The following is a 20935-nucleotide window of genomic DNA, read 5'->3' on the forward strand; positions in this document are numbered from 1 at the left end:
CCAGAAAAAAATGCGTTGGCCAATTTGTCTATATTCAATGGTGCAAGAGTCGGCTTTTCCAGAAAACATTCTGTGTGGAAAAACCATGGGACCATAATCAAGTTCCTGTTTCTCCAAGGCATAGGTTAAAAGCAGACGCATAATGAAGTCTCACAAACTTTGGTTGGCAGAGGCCCTTCATACGCTCTCGTTAAACGTCGGGTTGCCAATTTTAGAATTGGCCATTTTGGTGTCGAAAATGAGAAACCCAGTGGAAGGCCTGTTTTTGTTTCTGTGCTTGTAAGTGCTGAAAATTTCAGAAAGCCACTAATGACATGATCATAGAGGACCACGATATATCAGCTAAAGGTATTGCTACATATCTGGGAGTATCGTGTGGGAGAGTTGGTGTCATTGTCCACGACGACTTGGAAATGAAAAAGGTTGCACCAAAGTGGATCCCAAACTTTTGACAACTCAACATAAGAGGAAACGTGTTAAGACATTGGTGGCTGTTTTGGAACTGGCAACTGGTGACAAGACATGGATCTGCTGTTATGATCCTGAGAAAAATGAACAGTTTAAGGGACATAGGCACAGTGGTTCCCCTGGCTGCCAAGGAAGTTTGGTGTGGCAAGGTCAGTGCAGAAGCAAATGGAAACAGTTTTTTGGGATAAAGAGTGGTTCTGCTGGTTAATTACCACCACCCAGGTGCAACCATCGATGCAAAATGTTACTGTGCTTTATGGACGAAGTTGAGGCGTAACATAAAAAATGCATTGAACCTGCAAGATTTCGGAGGTAAGTGGTGCTTTGAGAATCCTCTGTACCATCTATAACAAATTCCTTGGATTTAAACACTTATTTTACCCTTGGAAATGTGTTCTACATCAAACAAAAAAAATTCAAGTAGCTCAAAGTAGGCTTCGCTGTCGCATACCTTCTTAAAATTTTTTTTTTTACACACGACTGATCTGGCACACTCACCGATTTCTAATATGTTGTTGTTGTTGTCCTGAGTGGCCGTGGCACATACCCACAGTGGGGGATTGGCCAAGAATCGGGTGGTTCAATTAGGTGCATAAAAATAATAATGATAACAAGGGAGTTGACAATTTGGGCGTTGGAGTTTAAAAGTAAACGTTTTGTGTTTGAAATAATAATGATAACAAGGGAGTTAACAATTTGAGCGTTGGAGTTTAAAAGTAAACGTTTTGTGTTTGGAATATGTGTAGGGAAGACGAGACCGCAAAAACTTTAATTTCTTGTCGACAATTTTTTAGCTTAAGAAAACTCCCCTTAGAAAAAAAATACCACTCGGCCTTCGTGGATTATATTTAACTCTTTAAAATTTACTATCTTTGGGTGCCTCTACACCAGAGCACAGCAACAGAAACGTTAGCCCTGCCATCCAAGATTTTGTTTTAGGATCAATGAAATTGAAACTTATAATACAACAATTCAAGCCTCCTTTTCTTTCACCCAATTTGAATTCGTTTTTATGATTGATATTTTTCGTTTTCATAAAATTATGCAGGCTCTCCGATCTCTGTCTTTCAATTCTAACTTGCCTATTATAAAATTTTGGCCTCATATGTCATACTTTTGACCTAACCGATTCTTGGACAACCCCCCAGAGTGCCAGTATTTCGCAAGGTTCAACATCTATAAAAACATTCAGGAAAGCTCTCCAAAAGTGTCATCTTATTACATAACATTGCCTCGTCACACACTGCAGACAAAACAATAGCAAAACTGATAGAAGTGTTTGCCTGAGCTCGTTGGTTGCACACAGCAAAATTGGTTTCCAGCAGAACATTCAAACACAGGCAGAAAGAGAAAACGATACTCGCTGGACTAGCAACTGAATGTTTGTTATTGATTTCCTACACTTTTCATGGCACAAGACAGCCAATGCTTTTTTCTTTTTTTTTCTGTCATTCCGATTATCAGACTCCTTAGGTTGAAATATTGTCTTTGCACAAGTAGCCCTTTCCTTTTTTCTGTTAGTAGATTGGTGGTGTACTGATTGCTAGTCCAGCGTGTGTCATCTCTTTTTGTCCATGTCGGAACATTCTGCTGGAAACCAATTGTGCAAAACTGACCTCCTTAATATTTCAAGTGATGGCCCATCCACCCTTGTCATCCAACAGTCATCTTTTTCCTAGTCTAAAAAAAATACCTAAAGGGACAGTTCTGTAGGCAACTAATGCTGCAAATGAGTATGAGCTACACCAGCAGACAATTTTATTTGCCGTAATAAGCTGCAGAACATGTCGCTAGTGCATAGACTTCCTTGGGGAATATGTAAATAGTGTAGCAGTTAGTTTTCTAGCTAAATGTTTTCTCTGTACAAGGCTCAGTACTTATCAGCACCTCCTCGTACATGTAGTTTTGTATTTTGCTTCCTTGTTTGTCAAGTGAAAACTGTGTCTGTACTACAATTGCTAGTTTTGCTTCACACCCCTTCTTTACTGGTTGTTAATCAATTTAATTTTTCTGATGACATCAATACGACAAATAAACCCAAAAATAAATTGCAGAAACAATTTATTTCAATATAATAAACAGAAAAAAAATGTCAGCATTCACAGTAATGCTCTTGCAGGCACTCGGCACTGAAAATTGGTACCAAATAGTTGAGCTGTGAACAATCACTCAATTTAAAAATACCACTGTGTACTTCATGAACACAGGGGCTACTCATAGACATGCAGTTCTTAAGGCCGCCCCACATTCCGCGTTTTCTGCCGTTTCATCATCTGGCGTCACTTGGCGTCAAGGTGGAGCGGTGACGCGTCCAAGAGACACCAGATCTTTTTGCGTCGCCGCAAAAAGCAGCTCGATGAGCACAGACCAATCAGAACTGATCTGCGCCAGAAAAGGCCGGTAAGAACGCTGTGTGTGGGGCAGCCTTTAGTAGCATCGAGCTGTGTTACTTTATGTGCAAGGACGAGCTTAGATTGTTGCAATGGTTTGGAGCAGCACAAGTGTAGTGACCAAGCAAGTTTCTCTAGGGCAGGAACAATATTTAGGTTTATTTCCTGATAAGCTGGACAGTTTGGGGGCCTTTTAGGTTTTTTAAAATGCATTTGTTAACTTCATGTTCAGTTCAACAGGAAAATCGATTGCATCCAAGTACAGGGTAACAAAGTGCAAATAGACAACTGGGAATTATCAAAAAAAAAGAGAAAAATATGGGGTTGTACATGCCAACACCACAATTTGATTACGAGGCACGCCATAGTGAGGGGTTTCGGAATAATTTGGACCACCTGCGGTTCTTTAACATGCATCTAAATCTAAGTATGCGGGTGTTTTTGCATTTTGCCCCCATCGAAATGCGGCCGCCATGGCCGGCATTCGGTCCTGCGACCTAATGTTTAGCAGCCAAACACCACAGCCGCTAAGCAACTGCGTGGTTGGGAATCGGGGAGAGAGAGAGCAACTGAGACAGCAAATCGAGTACGAAAGGGTCAACTGTAATCTCAACAATTTACTGGATGCAGCTATTTTCTTTGTACACTTCCTCTTTAGTTTCGTCTTATCAGCTACTTTTGCTCCAAGCATGCCCAAGTTGCTGTGATTGTAGGAGTATTTGCTGTAATGAACCGAACAATTGTTTCTTAGTTGTTCCTGAAGTTGTAGGAGAGTAGCACTTGCATGGCTGCAAGAGAAAGCTGGCAGAACATAGTTGAATCAAATGCTCCAGCACACTTGGCAATGCTGCTTCAATAATAGCGAGCTCCTCAAGACACAAAGATTATACTTGATTTCTGCAATTCAAGGAGTTCAAGCTAGTGCTCAGATAAGTTCTGTGCTACAATACTCCAGCATTGTTAAAGTATGCTCGAGTTGCTTATATTCTTGAAGCTACCTTCAAATGTAGCAGTCTGCTCAAACACTGCTGCAATTTGTTGTCACCAGCCAAACAATAATACTGTACACTACCAAAATTCGTGTTTCTTGTACGAACAGTTTGAGACCAATGCAACATGTACAAACATTTCTTTATTCACCAAGAAGACCTTGTTGCTCGTAGCTCAGGGCCATCACCACAAGCATTTGATGCAGCAATAGGTCAGTCTTGCGCAATGTGGAAAAAGCTAATTATAATGTGTATCTGTTTCCTCACAGTAGCCCAACCTTCCACCCTTTTCCACTGAAGAGAAAAAAACATGTAAATAAAGCAATTTTGTACAAGCAACAGCTGTTTTGTTTACAGTCTATGCAACTCTCAGTGCCATTACTGGTGCAGTAGTCACACTTCCTCATTTGGCTCGCCAACCACAACAAGGTCCTCTGTCTCGCCAAGGTCGCTGCCCAAATCGTCGTCACTTTCACCAAGATCGGGAACCTGCAAAGGTTGCACGCAAAATTGGACAAGTGCAAGAGTGCTCTGAAGATTGCTTTTGTGCATTCAGGCACAAAAAGCAAAACCTTTTTACTTACCTCAATTTCCAGATCATTATCTAGACTTAGGTGCATTAAGCTTAACGCAACCTTAAACAAAAACCAGAACATAATCTGCAGTTTTTATCGCCATCACCTTTCATGTCAATTTTTCAGGTATGGCAATGTAGCTAAGAAAGTAGGCTCATTATTAAGTTTGGGGGTTTTATGTGCCAAAACTATGACCTGATTTTGAGGCCAACCATAGTGGGGGGGGGCTCCGGATTAATTCTGGCCACATGGGGTTCTTTAATGTCCACACAATGCATAGTACACAAGCATTTTTTGCATTCCACCCCCACCGGAATGTGGCTGTCGTGACCATGATCGAACCCGAGAGCTCAAGCTTGGCACCATAGCCACTAGGCTACTGCAGCGGGTTTATGTTGATACAACATTCATGCTAGCTATGCTAGTAAATAAACTGCTTTGTCACGCTGTGTTTCCTTCTACATTATTATTGTCTTAACAATGTGTTCATAAAAAAAAGAATATTAAGTTTCTAGAAAGGAGCATGATCACTATCAACAGCACAGTAATTATCCACAAATTTTGGGTTATTCAGGCAAACAGGTGATGCAAACTAAAGAGGCCAAGCAGGGACGCACAGTGTGCAAAAACATGCAAAGCAGTGAGCCTTAAATAAAACATCCTTTTGCTTTTAAGAGGCCCTGGAGCACCATTTTCCCAAAAATGAGCACAGTGAAAGGAGTGCAATGCCTTTCAAGGAATACGTAAAATTCTGCAATGGGCTAGTTGGTTAGACGTAATTAAAATTGGCAAGAGTTGTTGCAACGCCTGGGTGTCATGTTTTCTCGCTTATGTGTTTGGAAAGAACATGATGTGAACATAGACATTAAGAATGGAATGTTTACTTCCTCTATTCACCCTCGGCTCATCCATATTCCTCAGTGGGGTGCCACTGGTAACAATGCTCCACCTGTAGTGCCTACCTTTGAAATTTTCATTTTTTTCATCAAGACATGGGGTTGAAATGTTCGGCAGCCAAATCAGAACTCTTGGTCATTAAACATTGCAGAAAAGGTCGCAAACCAAGAGGTTACATTCCAGAAGATGAGCCAAGAGTGTGCTTATACACTCGTGAAGGATCTGCAGTCAGGCTAGTTAAAACAATCAAGGTTCTTGGGTATCACATAGACGGAAACGATGCTAACTATAGAACAATACAACATATCTCGAATAAAACAGATGAAGTCATTAGGTTACTAAGGAGAATTACCAATAGACACAGAGGCTTAGGAGAGGACAGCGCTTTGAGGCTAATACACACCTTTGCTCTCTGTCACTTCACTTATGTGGCTGGATTATTCAAATGGAAGCAGGCAGAACTTAACAAACTTCTGCAATGGTGATGCTCAGGAAGCTCGTTAAAGTAGCCCTAGGGATACCCAGTAATGCTGCAACTGACAAACTCATGAGTCTAGGGGTGCACAACACAATGGAAGAAATCGCAGAGGCTCAACAGCTAGCGCAACACGAAAGATTGACAAAATCACAAGCTGGCAGGAACATATTACAGGCAATAGGTGCAGAACTGAATACATCAAGGAGCCCAATAGAGGCTGAAGTAGAATTAAGGACTGACGTTAGGAACAAGATCAGAACCAACCCTCTCCCCAGAAACATGCATCCAGAATATAATGTCGAAAGGAGAAAGGCAAGAGCTAAAGCACTCTTGCAGGAAATAGAACAGCAGAACCAATTGGCAGCTGTAGTTGATGCAGCCTGGGTGAAAGGTAAAGAAGCATATACGGCCATTGTCTCAAATTATCAAGGGAAGGTGCAAGATGCTATCACTATTTTTACCAAGGACCCCATGGTGGCGGAACAAGTGGCAATTGCTCTAGCCATCAGGAGTAATAAGTGGGCCTGCATTTACAGTGATTCGAAATCCACTATAAAGTGTTTTGATAAAGGCTACGTAGCTGGTGTTGCAGTGAAAATTTTTGAAAACATTGGGATTAGGAGAACTGAAATTCGATGGTTTCCTGCGCATATGGGAAAAGTGGACGAGACTCGGATAAACCTCAATGAGGTTGCTCATGACTTAACACGAGGACTTGCTAACCGTGACAGTCACAACCGAGCCGTTCACCATCAAGCCAGGGAATCTAGAGATCATTTAATAACTTACAATGACATTACCAAACACTACAATTTAGGAGGCAGGCAATTCCCATTGCCACATTCAACACTGAACAGGGCTCAGGCAGTTTCACTGCGCTTATTGCAAACAGGTACATATCCCACACCGTACACCATTAATAAAATATATCCAGAGAGGGAGATTAGGATGGACTGCAACGATTACAATGGCATCATTAGAATCAGACATATGCTGGCGGGGTGCCCCGCGACTCTCCCCAACCTCGTTGAAGAATGGACACAGTGGGAGAAAAGGATTCAAAGCCCATTGTTTCAGGACCAACTAAGGGCCGTCCAGAGGGCCCATGACGTCGCTGAAAGGCTTGGCCTGACAGTGCCAACGTGGGAGCGGCCCGCCTTGACTTAAGAAGTCGAGCCTCCGGACCTCATTCCAATAAATGTTTTCACACACACACATACTGCAAGCGACACCAATTGTAACATAGACGGTGCCTATGCCGAATAATGGCTGCTACCAATACTGATTCAATCAAAGGTCATGCCTGGGACCCGCCCATCACTGAAAATCCCCAAGTGTATTTTGAGATGGCTATATTACAAAGCTGCCTGAGGGCAACAAAGGAACAGTGATTTGATGGATGGGATGCATTAGCTACCATTTTCACCATTTCTCAGTGGCTCTCAATATATATGAAAGGGCACACACATGCGCAAGATTGTGTGCACAGGTAATTCATGGTCAAAATGATGGGTCAGTCAACAACTGCTGTCTGTGGGCTGCTGTTGCCCCACGTCAGCTGGCTGGCAGCCAGTAGCTCTGCAAGCGGTAAGTAAGGGCCCTCTGTTTGATTAGAGGGGCAGAAGCTATCTTTTATGTTTCACTTACGAAGTCCACACTGCATACAACTACAGAACTTGGCCAAGCTGTTCACTGCTCTGTGCTCTATACTTGCGAAATGTTTTGCTCACCAAGCTCAAGTGGTGGTTAAGGGCCCCTTTAAGGTATAATGTGCTTGCCTTTGTTAGCATACCAAGCATAATAAGACAAATGTCAAGTGTGGCAGAGATGCCAAGCATGGTTTGAGAAAGGGGACTGTAATGACATTTTTCTAAGCAGCACACAACTGCAAGTAAACATTTTTAAGGCATTTTATATTCATTAGCTACACTTTTACTCCACTACATTCTTAACACAGCATGATGCACGAACTGTTTCATTTATACCAAATGCATGTGTTAACTCTTTCCTTAGCAAGGGAAAGAAGTGCTGCTTCTCAGTGGTTATAGAAAAAAGAAATGTTTCCCTTTCTTTCTTTTGCTTCAATAAGAAATTTTTGGCCTTTGGTGTCTTTTTAAATGTTCGTCTTTTAAAGAGGCACAGCAGAAATAATCCATCACATATTTGCAAAGTATGGAACAAAAGCTGAATAAGGCACCAATAAGAAGAATCATATAAAGCTTTAACTTAAGTGTACTGAGTCTTGCACCATGCCCATGCTGTAACTAGTTTAGGCAAGCCAAGCACACAAAAAAAACAATATTAGAAAAGCTGACTTTTGGTGGGCAAAGAAGCTAGCCACTATGACAATTATGGAATGTCACATGGCACCAATTAATATGACTACTACTATACTACTACACATGATGTGTAGTAGTATAGTAGTACTGCGAGAATGAACTGTACTTTTAATCTCCTTGTAGCAGAGCCTTCTGTTCCATTTGTTCTACATTTGTAATGCTTGATGCAATGGCCATCACTTAGAAAACATGCACATACTTTCGCATGACTGGAGAACTGCTGGATAATGCATCTGGCATGTCTAACAAACAAAATGGTTCATGCAGGTAAGCAATTCTGATGCAGTGAAAAAAAAAATAGGAAAAAAAAAACCTGTGCATTCACATCAGTATCATGTTAGCACCTTCATGGGCAATGTATATTAAAGCGCACATTGCTTAGTCTCAATGGAAATTTTAGTTGCACAAAGAGTTCCAACCAAAGAATGCTCTAGTGAAATAATTTCTAAGCACGGTTTAGTAATATCAAAGTCAAAGGAAATGTTACGAGGACTTATCATGAGGAGACAAGCTACCTTTCTTGCAGCAGAGGCTCTCTCCTACAACCAGTGGCCGTGGGTGGCATTACTCCCCTGCCTTCTATGCAGGAGCTAAGGACTCGCAGGACATTTACTTCACGGCCTTTACTTCCTTTTCTTTTTTTCTCTCTCCCTTCTTGGTTTCTTGGTGGTGGTTTCCCGTGCTCTACTATCATTAGAATCTCAGATTTTTCACATTCATGCTGGCTATTTGTAAGCTACTGGTTGTATATGTGACACACAGACGATAGCTGTGGCATCTCTGCTGGCGGGAAGAGTGGCTCCTCCGAGAAGCAGCACACAGGCTTTCATTGAAATTTTCAGCTGCCTTCGTCAAGCCGCACATGAGTGCAAAGCTTTATAGAAACAATTGTTAATGTGGGATCTATGCACATTGTTTATCTCGTGAGGGCCCTTTAAAGTTCTGCAACATCAGGCAAAGTGCCACAGATCCATCAATCTGTCATAGCACACTGCAGTGCACCTGGCACAAAATCAGCATTCCTGTTCTATGCAAAGCACCAGTTACTGCACATAATGTGCTACTTGCATTGGTTGCCACACAGTGACTGTCGCTGTGCACCTTGTCTTGTCTGATGGTGGACCTTTTGCCAATGTCTTATGGTGCTACTACCACATGATGAGGGAATGTAGGAGACATGGCGACAGCAATACAGGATGGAAAACATTTTCACTAGAACACTTGAAGTGTGTGATGATGAAAGTGCCAAAGGCTACAAAATGCTAAGTGCATGCGTGTCTATCATGCCATTGAGACTGGAGGCATAAGCCATCAGTCAACTCCTGCACTAGCTTGGTTCACATGAAAATGGAAACAGAGAATATTTGTTCTTGTCTGCCTAATAGGTAACTAAGAAACCACTATGGACCTTTTGTAACAAGCTTCTACACAATAAACAACACAGCTAGTGATAATTTTTTGCTCTTATGTTGCAACAGGAATTTTCTTTTGCTTTTGCCTTTTGCTCGGAGCACAGAGAAACAGTTAATTGCACACACAGTCAATAAGCAATGAACAGGCATTGGTAACGGCAACTTACTTACCATATTTAAATAGTGCAGCTATGGTTTAGTATTTGCTGTTGCAGTGGTTAATGGTTACAAATAAAAGTGTTTGTAACAAATTTTACTGCTCCTTTAACTTTGTTGTAACAAGCTTAATTTGTATTGCTCCTAGCTGAAGCTTTAGTTCTTAAAGTTTCTCAACCAGCAACAAAACAATGCAATCTAACTGACAATATACAATTCAAGCTACATATTACATGGCTACACTTGTTGAACGGCACTGATACCAATGTAACACAGCATGTAAGGCTGTTGATTGAATTGGTTTATTTTTTATGCTTGGTAAGGAAAGAGTTACCAGCTCCAGTTAGAAATTGCACCAGATGCATTCTTTGCAACATGCCTTACTAAATTTAGCAAAAAGTTCCTTTTAAGCAACAGCAAACACAGGGAGCAGGTACTACGAACCAGTGAAAGCACGCATAGATTCATTAAGGTCTTTCACTGCACCTTATTGCAAACTGGACTATAGCACAGCCATTCCATAGGAATTCATGAGTGAAGTCTCAGGTCAGAGACCACGGCTTAACAAACACGACGGGTAGCAGCACTCATCAAGCCATGGTTACGACAAGGCTTTATGTTGCAGCTTTCCCACAAAAAAAAGGGGCACAACGAACTGAAAACAGAAAAAAGGTGGCTTCGTTGCTACACCATCTTATACAAATCATCCACAAATATGTGTGTTCTACAAAAATGGTGCTGTGGTAAGAGAACTGTAGTAGTACAAAGTCTGCCAAACATAAAAAGTATTGCACCACTACACTTTTGCAGAAGCATGGTAGCTTTTAAGACATTCTTTTGCTGCCGCCCTCTTGTCCAAGAGAAAATAAAAGATCACTGCACCACATGCCTCCCTTCATCATGCCTTCCCTTCACCACTGTTACCATCTTGTTAAACAGGCACAACACTCACCGCATCTGGTTCTGCCTGAAAGTTTCAAAAAGCAGGAAACAAAGGGTCATTGAAAAATGAGACAGTAAATGTAGTGTGCTGTTCAGAAATCTGCAATGGTGTACTGATTTGACAAACACAGAATGAATGCAGCAACCAAGAAGTAAAATGCACAAGCATCTAAGCATTCCATGCCACTTAAAGGTGCTGCTAGAAGGCAAGCTCGCATACCCAATAAAGGCAATGCTTAGAAGTGACAGTATGCCTATCCTTGGCTTAATAATGGCGCTTAAGTGAAGATTCTGTAGCAAAGGATGTTTCGAAACAAAAGATGGCATGCCAAGGAAAACAAGCAAAAAAAGGCTAATTCTTAAACAAAAAGTCTTGTAGTCGTGGCGTAGAGCCCAGTTAATACTAAATTTAATAAATACTGTGTATAACTTCAAAACGAATATGCAAAAATATTATAAAAAATGCAACTATACAACTATGACACAATGGCTATGAAATTTAACTAAAATAAAGTGGGGGAGGGTCCAAAATAACCTATTATGTCCTATCAGTTAATTGCTCTACTTAATTTTTAAACACCTGAGGACAGTACGTGCCACAAAGAAAAAAAATCTCAACATTTCATGAACGCCCATTTTTGTCCCTTTTCTTATTACTTTGCACTACAGAAGCTTTACTGCTGGCACATTGACATTGATAAAGAGCACATTGATGGTGCATTTTTCAGTCGCACAATTAGTCCCTGTAAATCCAGGAACATACACAAACCTCTCACTCCCCATTCTGTCTCTCTACTAAATATGCGACACAATTTGATGGAAGGTATGAAAAAAAAATGACACTATTGCAGCCACACTGAGCCAGGAAATGTTTTTGTCATTTTTCGCACATTGCAGCCTACACACACCCTTAACTGTCAAGTACTTGGTGGTTCCTGTGTGTTGTTGCACCAGGCACAATATTGCTGTATGAGTTGTTGCATAAATGTGGGGCATATAACCAAGGTTCTGCCACAGCACCAGCACCATGCCACCAACACATGACACAAGACAAAGGAAGCAGTATATTTGGCAGGGGTGAAAACAAGGAACAAACAGTTAGTTGCAACAGAGGCAGAATGCAGAAGAACGTGCAAAGCAGAAGTCTTGAAGTGAGGCTTATGCATCAAGTTCCATGTCATTATAGCAATCTATGTAGGAAGAGTCCAGTGTACCTCTACCCCAAGCTCTTTGAACTTGGATTTGAGCTTGAAGATTTTTGTGTCCTGCTCCGTGAGCATCACAAGAAGATCTTCTTGCTCTTTCCGCAGAGTCTGTAGCTCTTCCTCTGATGCCTCCTTCTCTTTCTGCAGGTCACAAATACACAAATTAATTAGGCATTGTGCACACACACCAACATACCATGGCAAAAGCTTGCACAAGTAAACATCTCTATAGACCTTTTCATTGGAATAAGATGACACCTCTCTCTGGATTGTTGCATGTGAGTACAAAGTACACATTCTGCTTCTGTCCCAATGCTTTTGAGCAGGTTCTCACATGGGCTCATAACAGTACAGAGGGCACTGTGTTGAATTAATTGATGGGTTTTAATGACGCAAGGGCATCTTTGGCCAAAGAGCGCCAAGTCTATGCGTTGAAGAAGCCCATGGAGCTCTTGTTGGAAGGGCCTATAGGCCCTTTGCCATCAAGTCAGCTTAAGCTAAAGTAAAGCTTTAGTGAAGTGCTGGCTGCTTATCGCATGAGACAGCTGCACAAGTGTTCCCCACATGTAACTGCCAAGCACAAGCTCGTCATTGCTGCATTTATTCAGTGAAACCTCCACCTAAAGGATGCTGGTGAGTTCCTTCACCTCTTTCAGTGTGGTACAGCTAGGTGCCTGTAGCGAGAAACCAGATACTAGAAGACGCCAAACTCTATTTACCCAAGTTCTGCCTCAAAAACAGGCTACATTGTTATGGTGAAATTAAGCAGGGTTGGGAAGCTGTAATGTAACTTTTTGAAATTTCGTGAACAGTCCAACTGCAAAAATGTGAAATTTGTGATGGTGCAGTACACGTCTGTTATAAAAAAAAATTATAAATTCAAACACATTTTGGTATAACAAACTCTTTAGGCTTGCAAAAGTATAACAAAGGGATGAGGCTGGCCTATAGGATGCCAAATAGATCTTGTTGGACACTAAATAAGGCTTTTCTTAAAAGAGATGAAGCTACTGCACACAACTGCAGCTGAGTGCAAGACGTCTAGTTACCCTCCCACTGCATCCATACTGCTCAAAAGCTCTGGAGAGGAAAACAAACTCTTATGTCCACCCTTCAGAGCTCTCTAGTAAAGATGTTCCATGACATCACATTAGAGAATTCAGAAACATTTATGCACCTTGTGGGTTTTTCTTTTCTGACAAACTGCAGAAGATTGGAATAGACGCATGAAAATAACCATCATCGGCCTGCTTCATGTCCACTGCAGGCTGACGACCTCTCTCAGCTGTCTCCAATTACCGCTGTCTTGACTCAGCCACCTCTATCTTATATATGGTTGCAATTTTCCTAATAATATCACATTCACATTACCTAATCCTACGCCCTCCTCAATTGCACTTCCTTTTTCTGGGCACTGATTCTCTCACTTTATTAGAGCAAAAGTTACCTGTTCTATATGCATTACATGACCTGCCCTTCCTTTTAATATGAACCAGTACAATATCTGTTACCCATGTTTACTCTCATCCATACTGCTGCCTTTGTCTCTAATTTTACACCTATTATTTTCTGCTAATGTTACACCTATTATTTTCTGTTCCACTGGTCACTGAATGGTCCTTAGCTTCCACTCAAGTTTCTTTAAATTCGGGGGTTTTATGTGCCAAAACCACAATATGATTATGAGGCATGACGTAGTGGGGGACTTGGGATTAATTTTGACCACCTGGGGTTCTTTAACATGTACCAAATGCACACTACATGAGCACTTTTGCATTTCGCTCACATTGAATAACGGCTGCAATGGTCAGGATTTGATCCCGCACCCTCAGGCTTAGCAGCAATGTCACCTTGGTGGGTTCAAGTTTGTTATCTTCTGAATTTCAGCCCCATATGTTAGCACAGGTAGAATCCACTGATTACATCATTTTCTTGTTAAACATATTGTCAGGCTACCTTCAGTGTTTGCCGTATGTGCTCCAACTCATTTTTATTGAGTGGTAGATTTCATGCAGAGTCCCCTGTCACAGTTTCACAAGGATGAGTACCAATCAAACTATTGTTGCCTTGTCAGGCTACTTAACACTGCCTTAGTCTTTTGCATATTAATACTGAAACTTACTCGTATACATTGCTAGTTCAAATCCACAACCTTTTGTTGAACGTCATCAGCTTTACTACTGAACAGGACAATATCAATTGCAAACAACAGGTTGTAGCGATATACCCCATGTTCTTTATACCTAATCCTTTCCAACCTGCCACCTTGAGTGGGGGACTTAGGAATGCTCAAGTATGCAGTAAACAGCAATGATAAATTGCGTAGTGCTCCTGCTTCACACCCTTTTTAACTTGAGAAGGATTACAGTTGCTATGAAACCTCTGTAGATATTAAAATATTGAAGTAATATGCCTGCTCTATATGTTTACTATGCAATGCTTCAATGATTTTGCAGTGTATGAAGGTTATATAGGGTTGTTGGTTATGTTCCAGAGACTATTTAATTATACTTGGCTCATGAGATGCATTTGATCCGTAGTTGAATTTCCAAAGCCAGCTTGTTCTTTGGGCTGATTGAAGTGTTAATCTGATTCTATTTGGAATCACTTTAATAGATACCTCGTACAGTACTAAAAGCAAACTATGGCCTTATATTTAATCTTTCAATGTCTTCTTTCTTATAGATTCATACCCTTTTCACATTCTTCTAAGCCTCTGTTACATTTGAAGAAATGAGGCATTATACCGGGTGTTTTAGTTCAACATTAGCAAAACATTTTTTAAATCGCCTGTGGCATGAAGCAAAATATATTTATTGAGCTGGAATACTCAGAAGAGACATACATTACTTACACTGGAAATCAATATGCATAATTGACAATGAACAAAATCTCACTAATTAGCTTTTCAACTAATTACTTTAGTGTACATACTGCAGTTCATGAACTGAAGCCAGTGATTTCACAAGGCACATCCACTTGGAACAAATTTTGAAACTAGCAGCAGTTTTCAGATAAGTGCAGTCAAACTTGCTGTAAAGATGCACTGCTGGTCCACTTACCCTTTTAACCTTTTTAACAAAATGCCTTTATGTGCACTAAAAGCTGATAAGTTACTGGAACACCAATGCATTTCCTTGCAAACTTTGGGAACGCATATCTCTAAAATGATGTTATTCTCTAAATTCATTCCAAGTGGATGCAACTTTAAAAGTCACTGGCTACAATTCATAAACTGCAATATGTGGTGTACGGTAATAGGGTTAAAAGTTAATTAGCAAAACTTGTAAATTAGCCAAATACTACCTTTCATTTCTTTTGCAAATAATGTATGCTTCTCAGAGTAATCTAGCTCAAGAAGTAAAATTGTGCTACATGTCATGGGTGATTTTTAAAAATTATTTTGGACTAGTCTATTTAAATTTTCTGTTTAAACATTTTGTTAAAAAGAACTGTTTAAGCTAAAACAAAACACTCCATATACTAAAGAAAGATTTCAATCTTTTCAAGCACAATATCCCCGCCATAGTTTATCAGGCTCACTGTTATTCCTGCTGCTTTTACCTTCACAAAGTCCTTCTAACAGCATTTCATAGTCACAAATGGGACTTCATTATCTTCTCAGCAATCACATCTAATTGTGGCTCCATGGCTGTTTTACGTACATTACAGTTCAGTCTAAGCTACATCCTCTGCTGCCATTATGCATGTCGTATCATCTAAATTGCTTATCTTTCCCTGTTTATTTTTGTGTACAACCTTGTTCCCCCCCAGTCAATGCTACATGCTGCTTACTTTCCACTTGTTGATCAGTTTTGACAGTTCAGACAATTCAACCTGATCTCAGGTGTTTGAGGCCTTGGGATAAAACCCTATATAATAACGTAATTTTGGCAGTTATTACCCACTGGTTGCAATATAAAATGAAGATTGTGTGGTACTAATTACCAAAAGCAAATTTTCTTTAAATGTACTGATCAGTGTTCAAATTAATTACTTAATTACCACATACAACTGCAGAACTGAAGTCGATCAATGCTCAAGGCCCATTTGCTCGAATAGGAAGCTTGAGACTACCAAAAAACTTTAAAGTATTTGTCTGCAAAATCGGCAATGAAATACCACACTGTTTTCCATTTACACCTTGCAGTGCTTGAGAAAGGCTGTGGGGAAATGACATGTGGGACACCAATGTATTTCACCACAAGGTTGGGGATGAATATCTTGCAAATGTTGCTAATCATGGCTGCTCAAAAACATGCCTTAATCATTGACTGGCTTCAATTCTGCAACTGCAACACATGCAATAAGTTGCTAATTAAAAAACGAATTCACAAAACATAGTTCAAATTCTCATTGGAAATTATATATATAGTTCAATTTCTGATATCTGCCAGTGCCATGAATTTTTGCCAACAGAAATTATAATTTTGTCTTGATATCTCATATTTCTAATACATGGAAACAATCAACACTGATTAAAACATCTGGTATAACTGTAGCACATGGAAGTAAAGTGTACTAATGGCTTCTGGTCATTATATATGATTTATGGTAGTACCGTTTCATAGCATGTTTGCACTCAAAAGTTGTTAGGTATCCCACAACAAAAAGTTACACCTTAGCTACTTAGCACAAAGGTGAGGGTTACCGCTGAGCATTGTCAGTCCATCAAAATATTATAGGAATCATAAGCGCCACCAGATCAGTGAGCAGCAAGAGTTGTGCGGGCAATCCTGGCCATATAAGGTCCTACTCCAACACTAGCCTCTGGAGGAGACAAGCACACTGTAATGTCCTCATTTGTGTAAGTGACAACCAGTAACCTGCGGCTACAAATGCTCAATTGAGCAGGCTTATAAAAGGGAAGGCCCACCTTGAGAAGCTCACTAGCCTCGCGAAGTGAAGAGACCTCTGCTTCAAGAGCTGCAATTCGCTCCTTGGCAGAATCAAGCTCGGCCTTCAGCGATGGGTCAGCAACTGTTTCGGAAGATGGCGTATGGGCTGGCTCTGTGACAAATGCCTGGCTCATCTTTTGTGCCTTCAAGGTTTCCTGCAACGTTAAGTGGGAGGGGCACATCCAAGGTGAATATAAAGGAGGAGAGTGTTAACTGCGTACTTGAAACAAATGCTGCAAGCAGGTGAGACTGCAGAAGAAGAGTGATATCTAAGGAATAAGTCAGAGACCAAGAGTGCAGATACAGCTCTAGTTAAATGTACAGCATAAGGACTTTGAGATACACTTAGAGAATGCAAAGCAATAAAACTTACTGATAACATTTATACAAGGGCATGAGGCATGGTTGGTAATTGGACAGAAGAGTTGACTGTTGGGCTAGTTGGTCGTCCATATTTGAAGTAGTAGCTTAGCACAAATAAAACCACAGACACAAGGAAGACAGACAAGGACAAGCGCTACTCACAACTGTTTAATGGAAAGGAAGGATAGTGCATATATATATATCCTCTTGTCACGCATGCGCCTACCAAGCAGAAGTGAAGCCGGTACATGCACATCAAAGGCGGTCGCGCAAGAAATCAAATTCGGCATCCAGTAATGTGATAGAAGGCTCACTCACACATCTATCTCTATTCGTCTTGATAAAGAAGGCCTCAAGAGCGAGCCTGGAAGGAGCGGCAACGCGTCTCATTCAAAAGACGGGTCGTCTTTTGAATGAAAAGCCACTTGTTTGAGGAATGAACCTTTCAGCAGTGTCAATGATAAAAGCAGTAAACTATGAAACAGCATGATCTACACTAAAATTATCAGCAAAATCTTGTGATAAGTAGGTGGATTCCTTAAAACATTCACAGTTAGGTGAGGCCAGTTTCCAGCGAGGGAAGTGCGGAGGGAAGCCATCTTGGTTTACTAAGTTCAGTGTCACTGGGAAGTGATCATTTCCAAATGGATTTTTAATTACACCCCATTATAAATCAGGGAAGATAGAAGTGGAGCCAATCGACAGGTCTATTGACGAGTATTAATTATGATATGGATTATAATATGTTGATTCTTTCTTATTGAAGAGGCACACACCGGAGTTTAAAAGAAAATTTTCAATGAGTTGACCTCTCACATCACATCGCGAGTCTCCCCACATCGTATTATGAGCGTTAACATCTCCCACAAGTATGTAAGGCTCGGAAAGCTGATCCAAAGAATGAGGTTATAGGTTGATCCAAAGAATGAGGTATAGGCTGATCCAAAGAATGAAAGCTGATCCAAAGAATGAGGTTATAAAAGTTTTTTTTTTTTTAATGATGGTTCGGGGGGGTATATAAATGGAACATACAGTTACCAACTTATTAAAAAGAATGGCCCGAACTGACACTGCCTTAAAGGACGTCTGAAGGGGGACGTGTCAGCAAGCTACAGACTTGTCGGCTAGTATTGCTACACCACCAGAGGCGTTAGCCTCATCACGGTCTTTTCAGATGATGGTGTAATTTCGAAGAAAATTTGCATTCATAGGTTTCACATGTGTCTTTTGAACACACAGTAACTCTGGATTATGTTTGTTTAAGAGTTCTCCAATATCGTCAAGGTTATGAAGAAGTCCTCTAACATTCCATTGTAGTACTTGTGTCTTCATATGATAAATGTATTTTGTGCTATGTGTTTGAGATGAAGATTAGCTCACGGGCCCTTTCCAGGTGCCATGACGCGAGTTTTGTCTTTTTTGGAGCGATCATGAGAGCACTCCTTAGGCGCTGGCGGCGCCGTCTGGCTGGTTGTTGTGTCCATCGCCTCTTGCAAGGCGCTGGACACGCGCTCTTGTGAGCGCTGCATTTGATGTAAAGGCCTGGTAGACGAGACCTTTGAGGCCACTGGTTGATGGTCCCTTCTGTTGGGGCAGCGGAGCAGTGCCCGCTGCAGCCACCAAGGGGACGTACGGATGGCGTCACCGCCGGCCCACTGTGTGCGGGCCAGACAGCCGCCAGAGGCTGTAGTGGCACTGCCCCCCGACGCGTCACATTGGCAAAACTGACTATAGGCAGGTAGCACACCCGCTTGTGTGCTTCCTTGAATGAGACGTTTTCTTTTACTTTTATTGTCACAATTTCTTTTTCTTTTTTTCATTATGGGCATGACCGCGAGTACGCGGCGTGCTCCCCATCACAGTTTACACAGTGGAGAGAGTTTTCACATGATGGAGAGGAGTGATCGTGAGCACTGCATTTAGCACAAGTTTGGCGGCCTCGGCAGTTCTGTGAACTGTGGCTAAATCGCTGGCATTTAAAACATCTCTTGGGGTTTGGGACGTATGATCTGACCTGGAGCTTCACATATCCTGTCTCAGTATTCTCAGGGAGCACACTTGAACCAAAGGTAAGTATTAAAAGCTTTGCTTTAATCTCTTTTCCATTGCGCCTTAGCAGAATTCTCTTAACATTGATTACTTAATAAAGGGAAAAATGAGACATCCACCTAAACGTAGCTAAGTGCTACAAAGGAAACTCGTATGAGTTCCTCGAAAGAAAAGCTTCGCAGTTGAAGAAAAATTCGTCCTGGTCTGGGACTCAAACCCGGGACCACTGCCTTTCTGTGGCAGCCGCTCTACCATCTGAGCTAACCAGGCGGCTAGCAGATGGCAGGCGAAGTCAAATTTATCAACAACTCAGAAGCAAAAACACTTAAAGCACTTGTAGCATTTGTAGCACTTAGCTACGTTTGGGTTGGTGTCTCATTTTCCCTTTATTGATTACTTCTCACCACCTTACGGGTTTCCGCAGAACTATTACATCAACATTGATTACGTTTTGATCACTCCAGCCTTCTAATAATTCAGCTTCTGTCAGCTCCATTAGGTCATCATCAGAGACAACACCACGGCTGGTGTTCATAGTTCGGCGCGGGGATATTGTCACTGGGATTTCCTTGAATGTAACTAGTTTCGGAAGCCTTTCATGCTGTTTCGCATTGCGGAGTTCTAAAAGGAGATCTCCACTAGCCATCTTTGATGCCTTGTAGCCTGCGCCAAGTGCTTCGGTGAGACATTTTGACATTAGGAAAGGTGAAATCATTCTCATAGTTTTTTCAGGTTTGTCAGAATGGATGACGTGGAATTGGGAGAAGCTTTGTAATCTGTTGCCAAAAACTTTGAAAATGTCGTCAGTGCGCCCTCGTCTCTGAGGGTGGTCAGGAAGAGGGGTGAAAGAGCTAGCAATTAGTATCATGGAGTTATGGGCAGTGGTGCCAGCCGTCCGCCATGGAGCCCAACAAGGGGATGCTATGAGGTTAGGAAGATACCTAGATGTCAGCTATACAACACCGCTATAACCTCATATATGTACCCGAGAATGGGTAGATGTACACGGTTAACCCTTGCTGCCTGGAAAGCGAGAAGGAAAATGAAGCGAGTAGGAGACAGGAAAGGTTGAAAGTGAGAGAGTAAGATGAAGATTAGAGATGGGGACAGGAAAAGGCAACTACCGATTTCCCCCAGGTGGGTCAGTCCGGGCGCGCCGTCTACGTGAAGCCGAGACCAAAGAGGTGTGTTGCCTCCGCTGAGGGGCCTTTAAGGTCCAAACACTCGGCATCGGCTCAACCCCCCGGATCCCCTTTCCCCAGCAACGGCTAAGCCACGCACGGTTAGACGCGGGAAGGTTCGACCCCCATGTGCTCGGGTACGTGGTGTCGCAACACACCAAACGCTTGCCGATGCAGACGCCCCTGCGGGGAATAGCTACATAGTATGTGGGGTTGAGGGGGCAAGTGGTGACATCAGCACAGTCATACCTATATTTAATGAAACCATATTTTATGAAATTTTTGGTTTAATGAAGTGTTTTTGATACACATATTCAAATCTTAATCCATTGAAAAACCCAAAGCAATGAAGTTAACTTTAGTCTTGCCCAATTTTAAGAAGATTTTTTCTGAAATATGGTTAAAATGTGAAAAGAATATCGCTATACAGGGTTTCAGTTCAGGTCACAGATGATCTTTTAAAAAGGATTTGCTGCTACCATGATGGACACTTGACATGCTCAATGAGCTCACTGTCTACAGTAAGTACACCTGTGAGCAAAAAGTATACAGACCAGGAATTGTGCGATAAAACATATTTTCTCCCCTCTCTT

The 20935-nt window shown here is 41.5% G+C and overlaps 1 protein-coding gene across 5 annotated transcripts in view; it reads right to left on the minus strand.

Moving 5' to 3' along the window:
• Nucleotides 1-3970: 3970 nt before the first annotated feature.
• The window catches only part of p115 (General vesicular transport factor p115), a 71816-nt gene continuing 54851 nt past the window's right edge, over nucleotides 3971-20935 (minus strand). For 3 of the 5 annotated variants that reach the window (XM_070522627.1, XM_070522624.1, XM_070522632.1), the window contains exons 17-20: nucleotides 16728-16904; nucleotides 11861-11992; nucleotides 10657-10671; nucleotides 3971-4336 (exon numbers count right to left, since the gene is read on the minus strand). In XM_070522627.1, the coding sequence (XP_070378728.1) occupies nucleotides 4241-4336; nucleotides 10657-10671; nucleotides 11861-11992; nucleotides 16728-16904 (420 nt within the window). In that variant the 3' untranslated portion in view covers nucleotides 3971-4240. The remainder of the gene's footprint in view (nucleotides 4337-10656; nucleotides 10672-11860; nucleotides 11993-16727; nucleotides 16905-20935) is intronic. The other 2 variants (XM_070522630.1, XM_070522629.1) reach the window with 1 other exon arrangement.

Source organism: Dermacentor albipictus, chromosome 1 (genome assembly GCF_038994185.2).
Source record: "Dermacentor albipictus isolate Rhodes 1998 colony chromosome 1, USDA_Dalb.pri_finalv2, whole genome shotgun sequence".
Lineage (NCBI taxonomy): Eukaryota > Metazoa > Arthropoda > Arachnida > Ixodida > Ixodidae > Dermacentor > Dermacentor albipictus.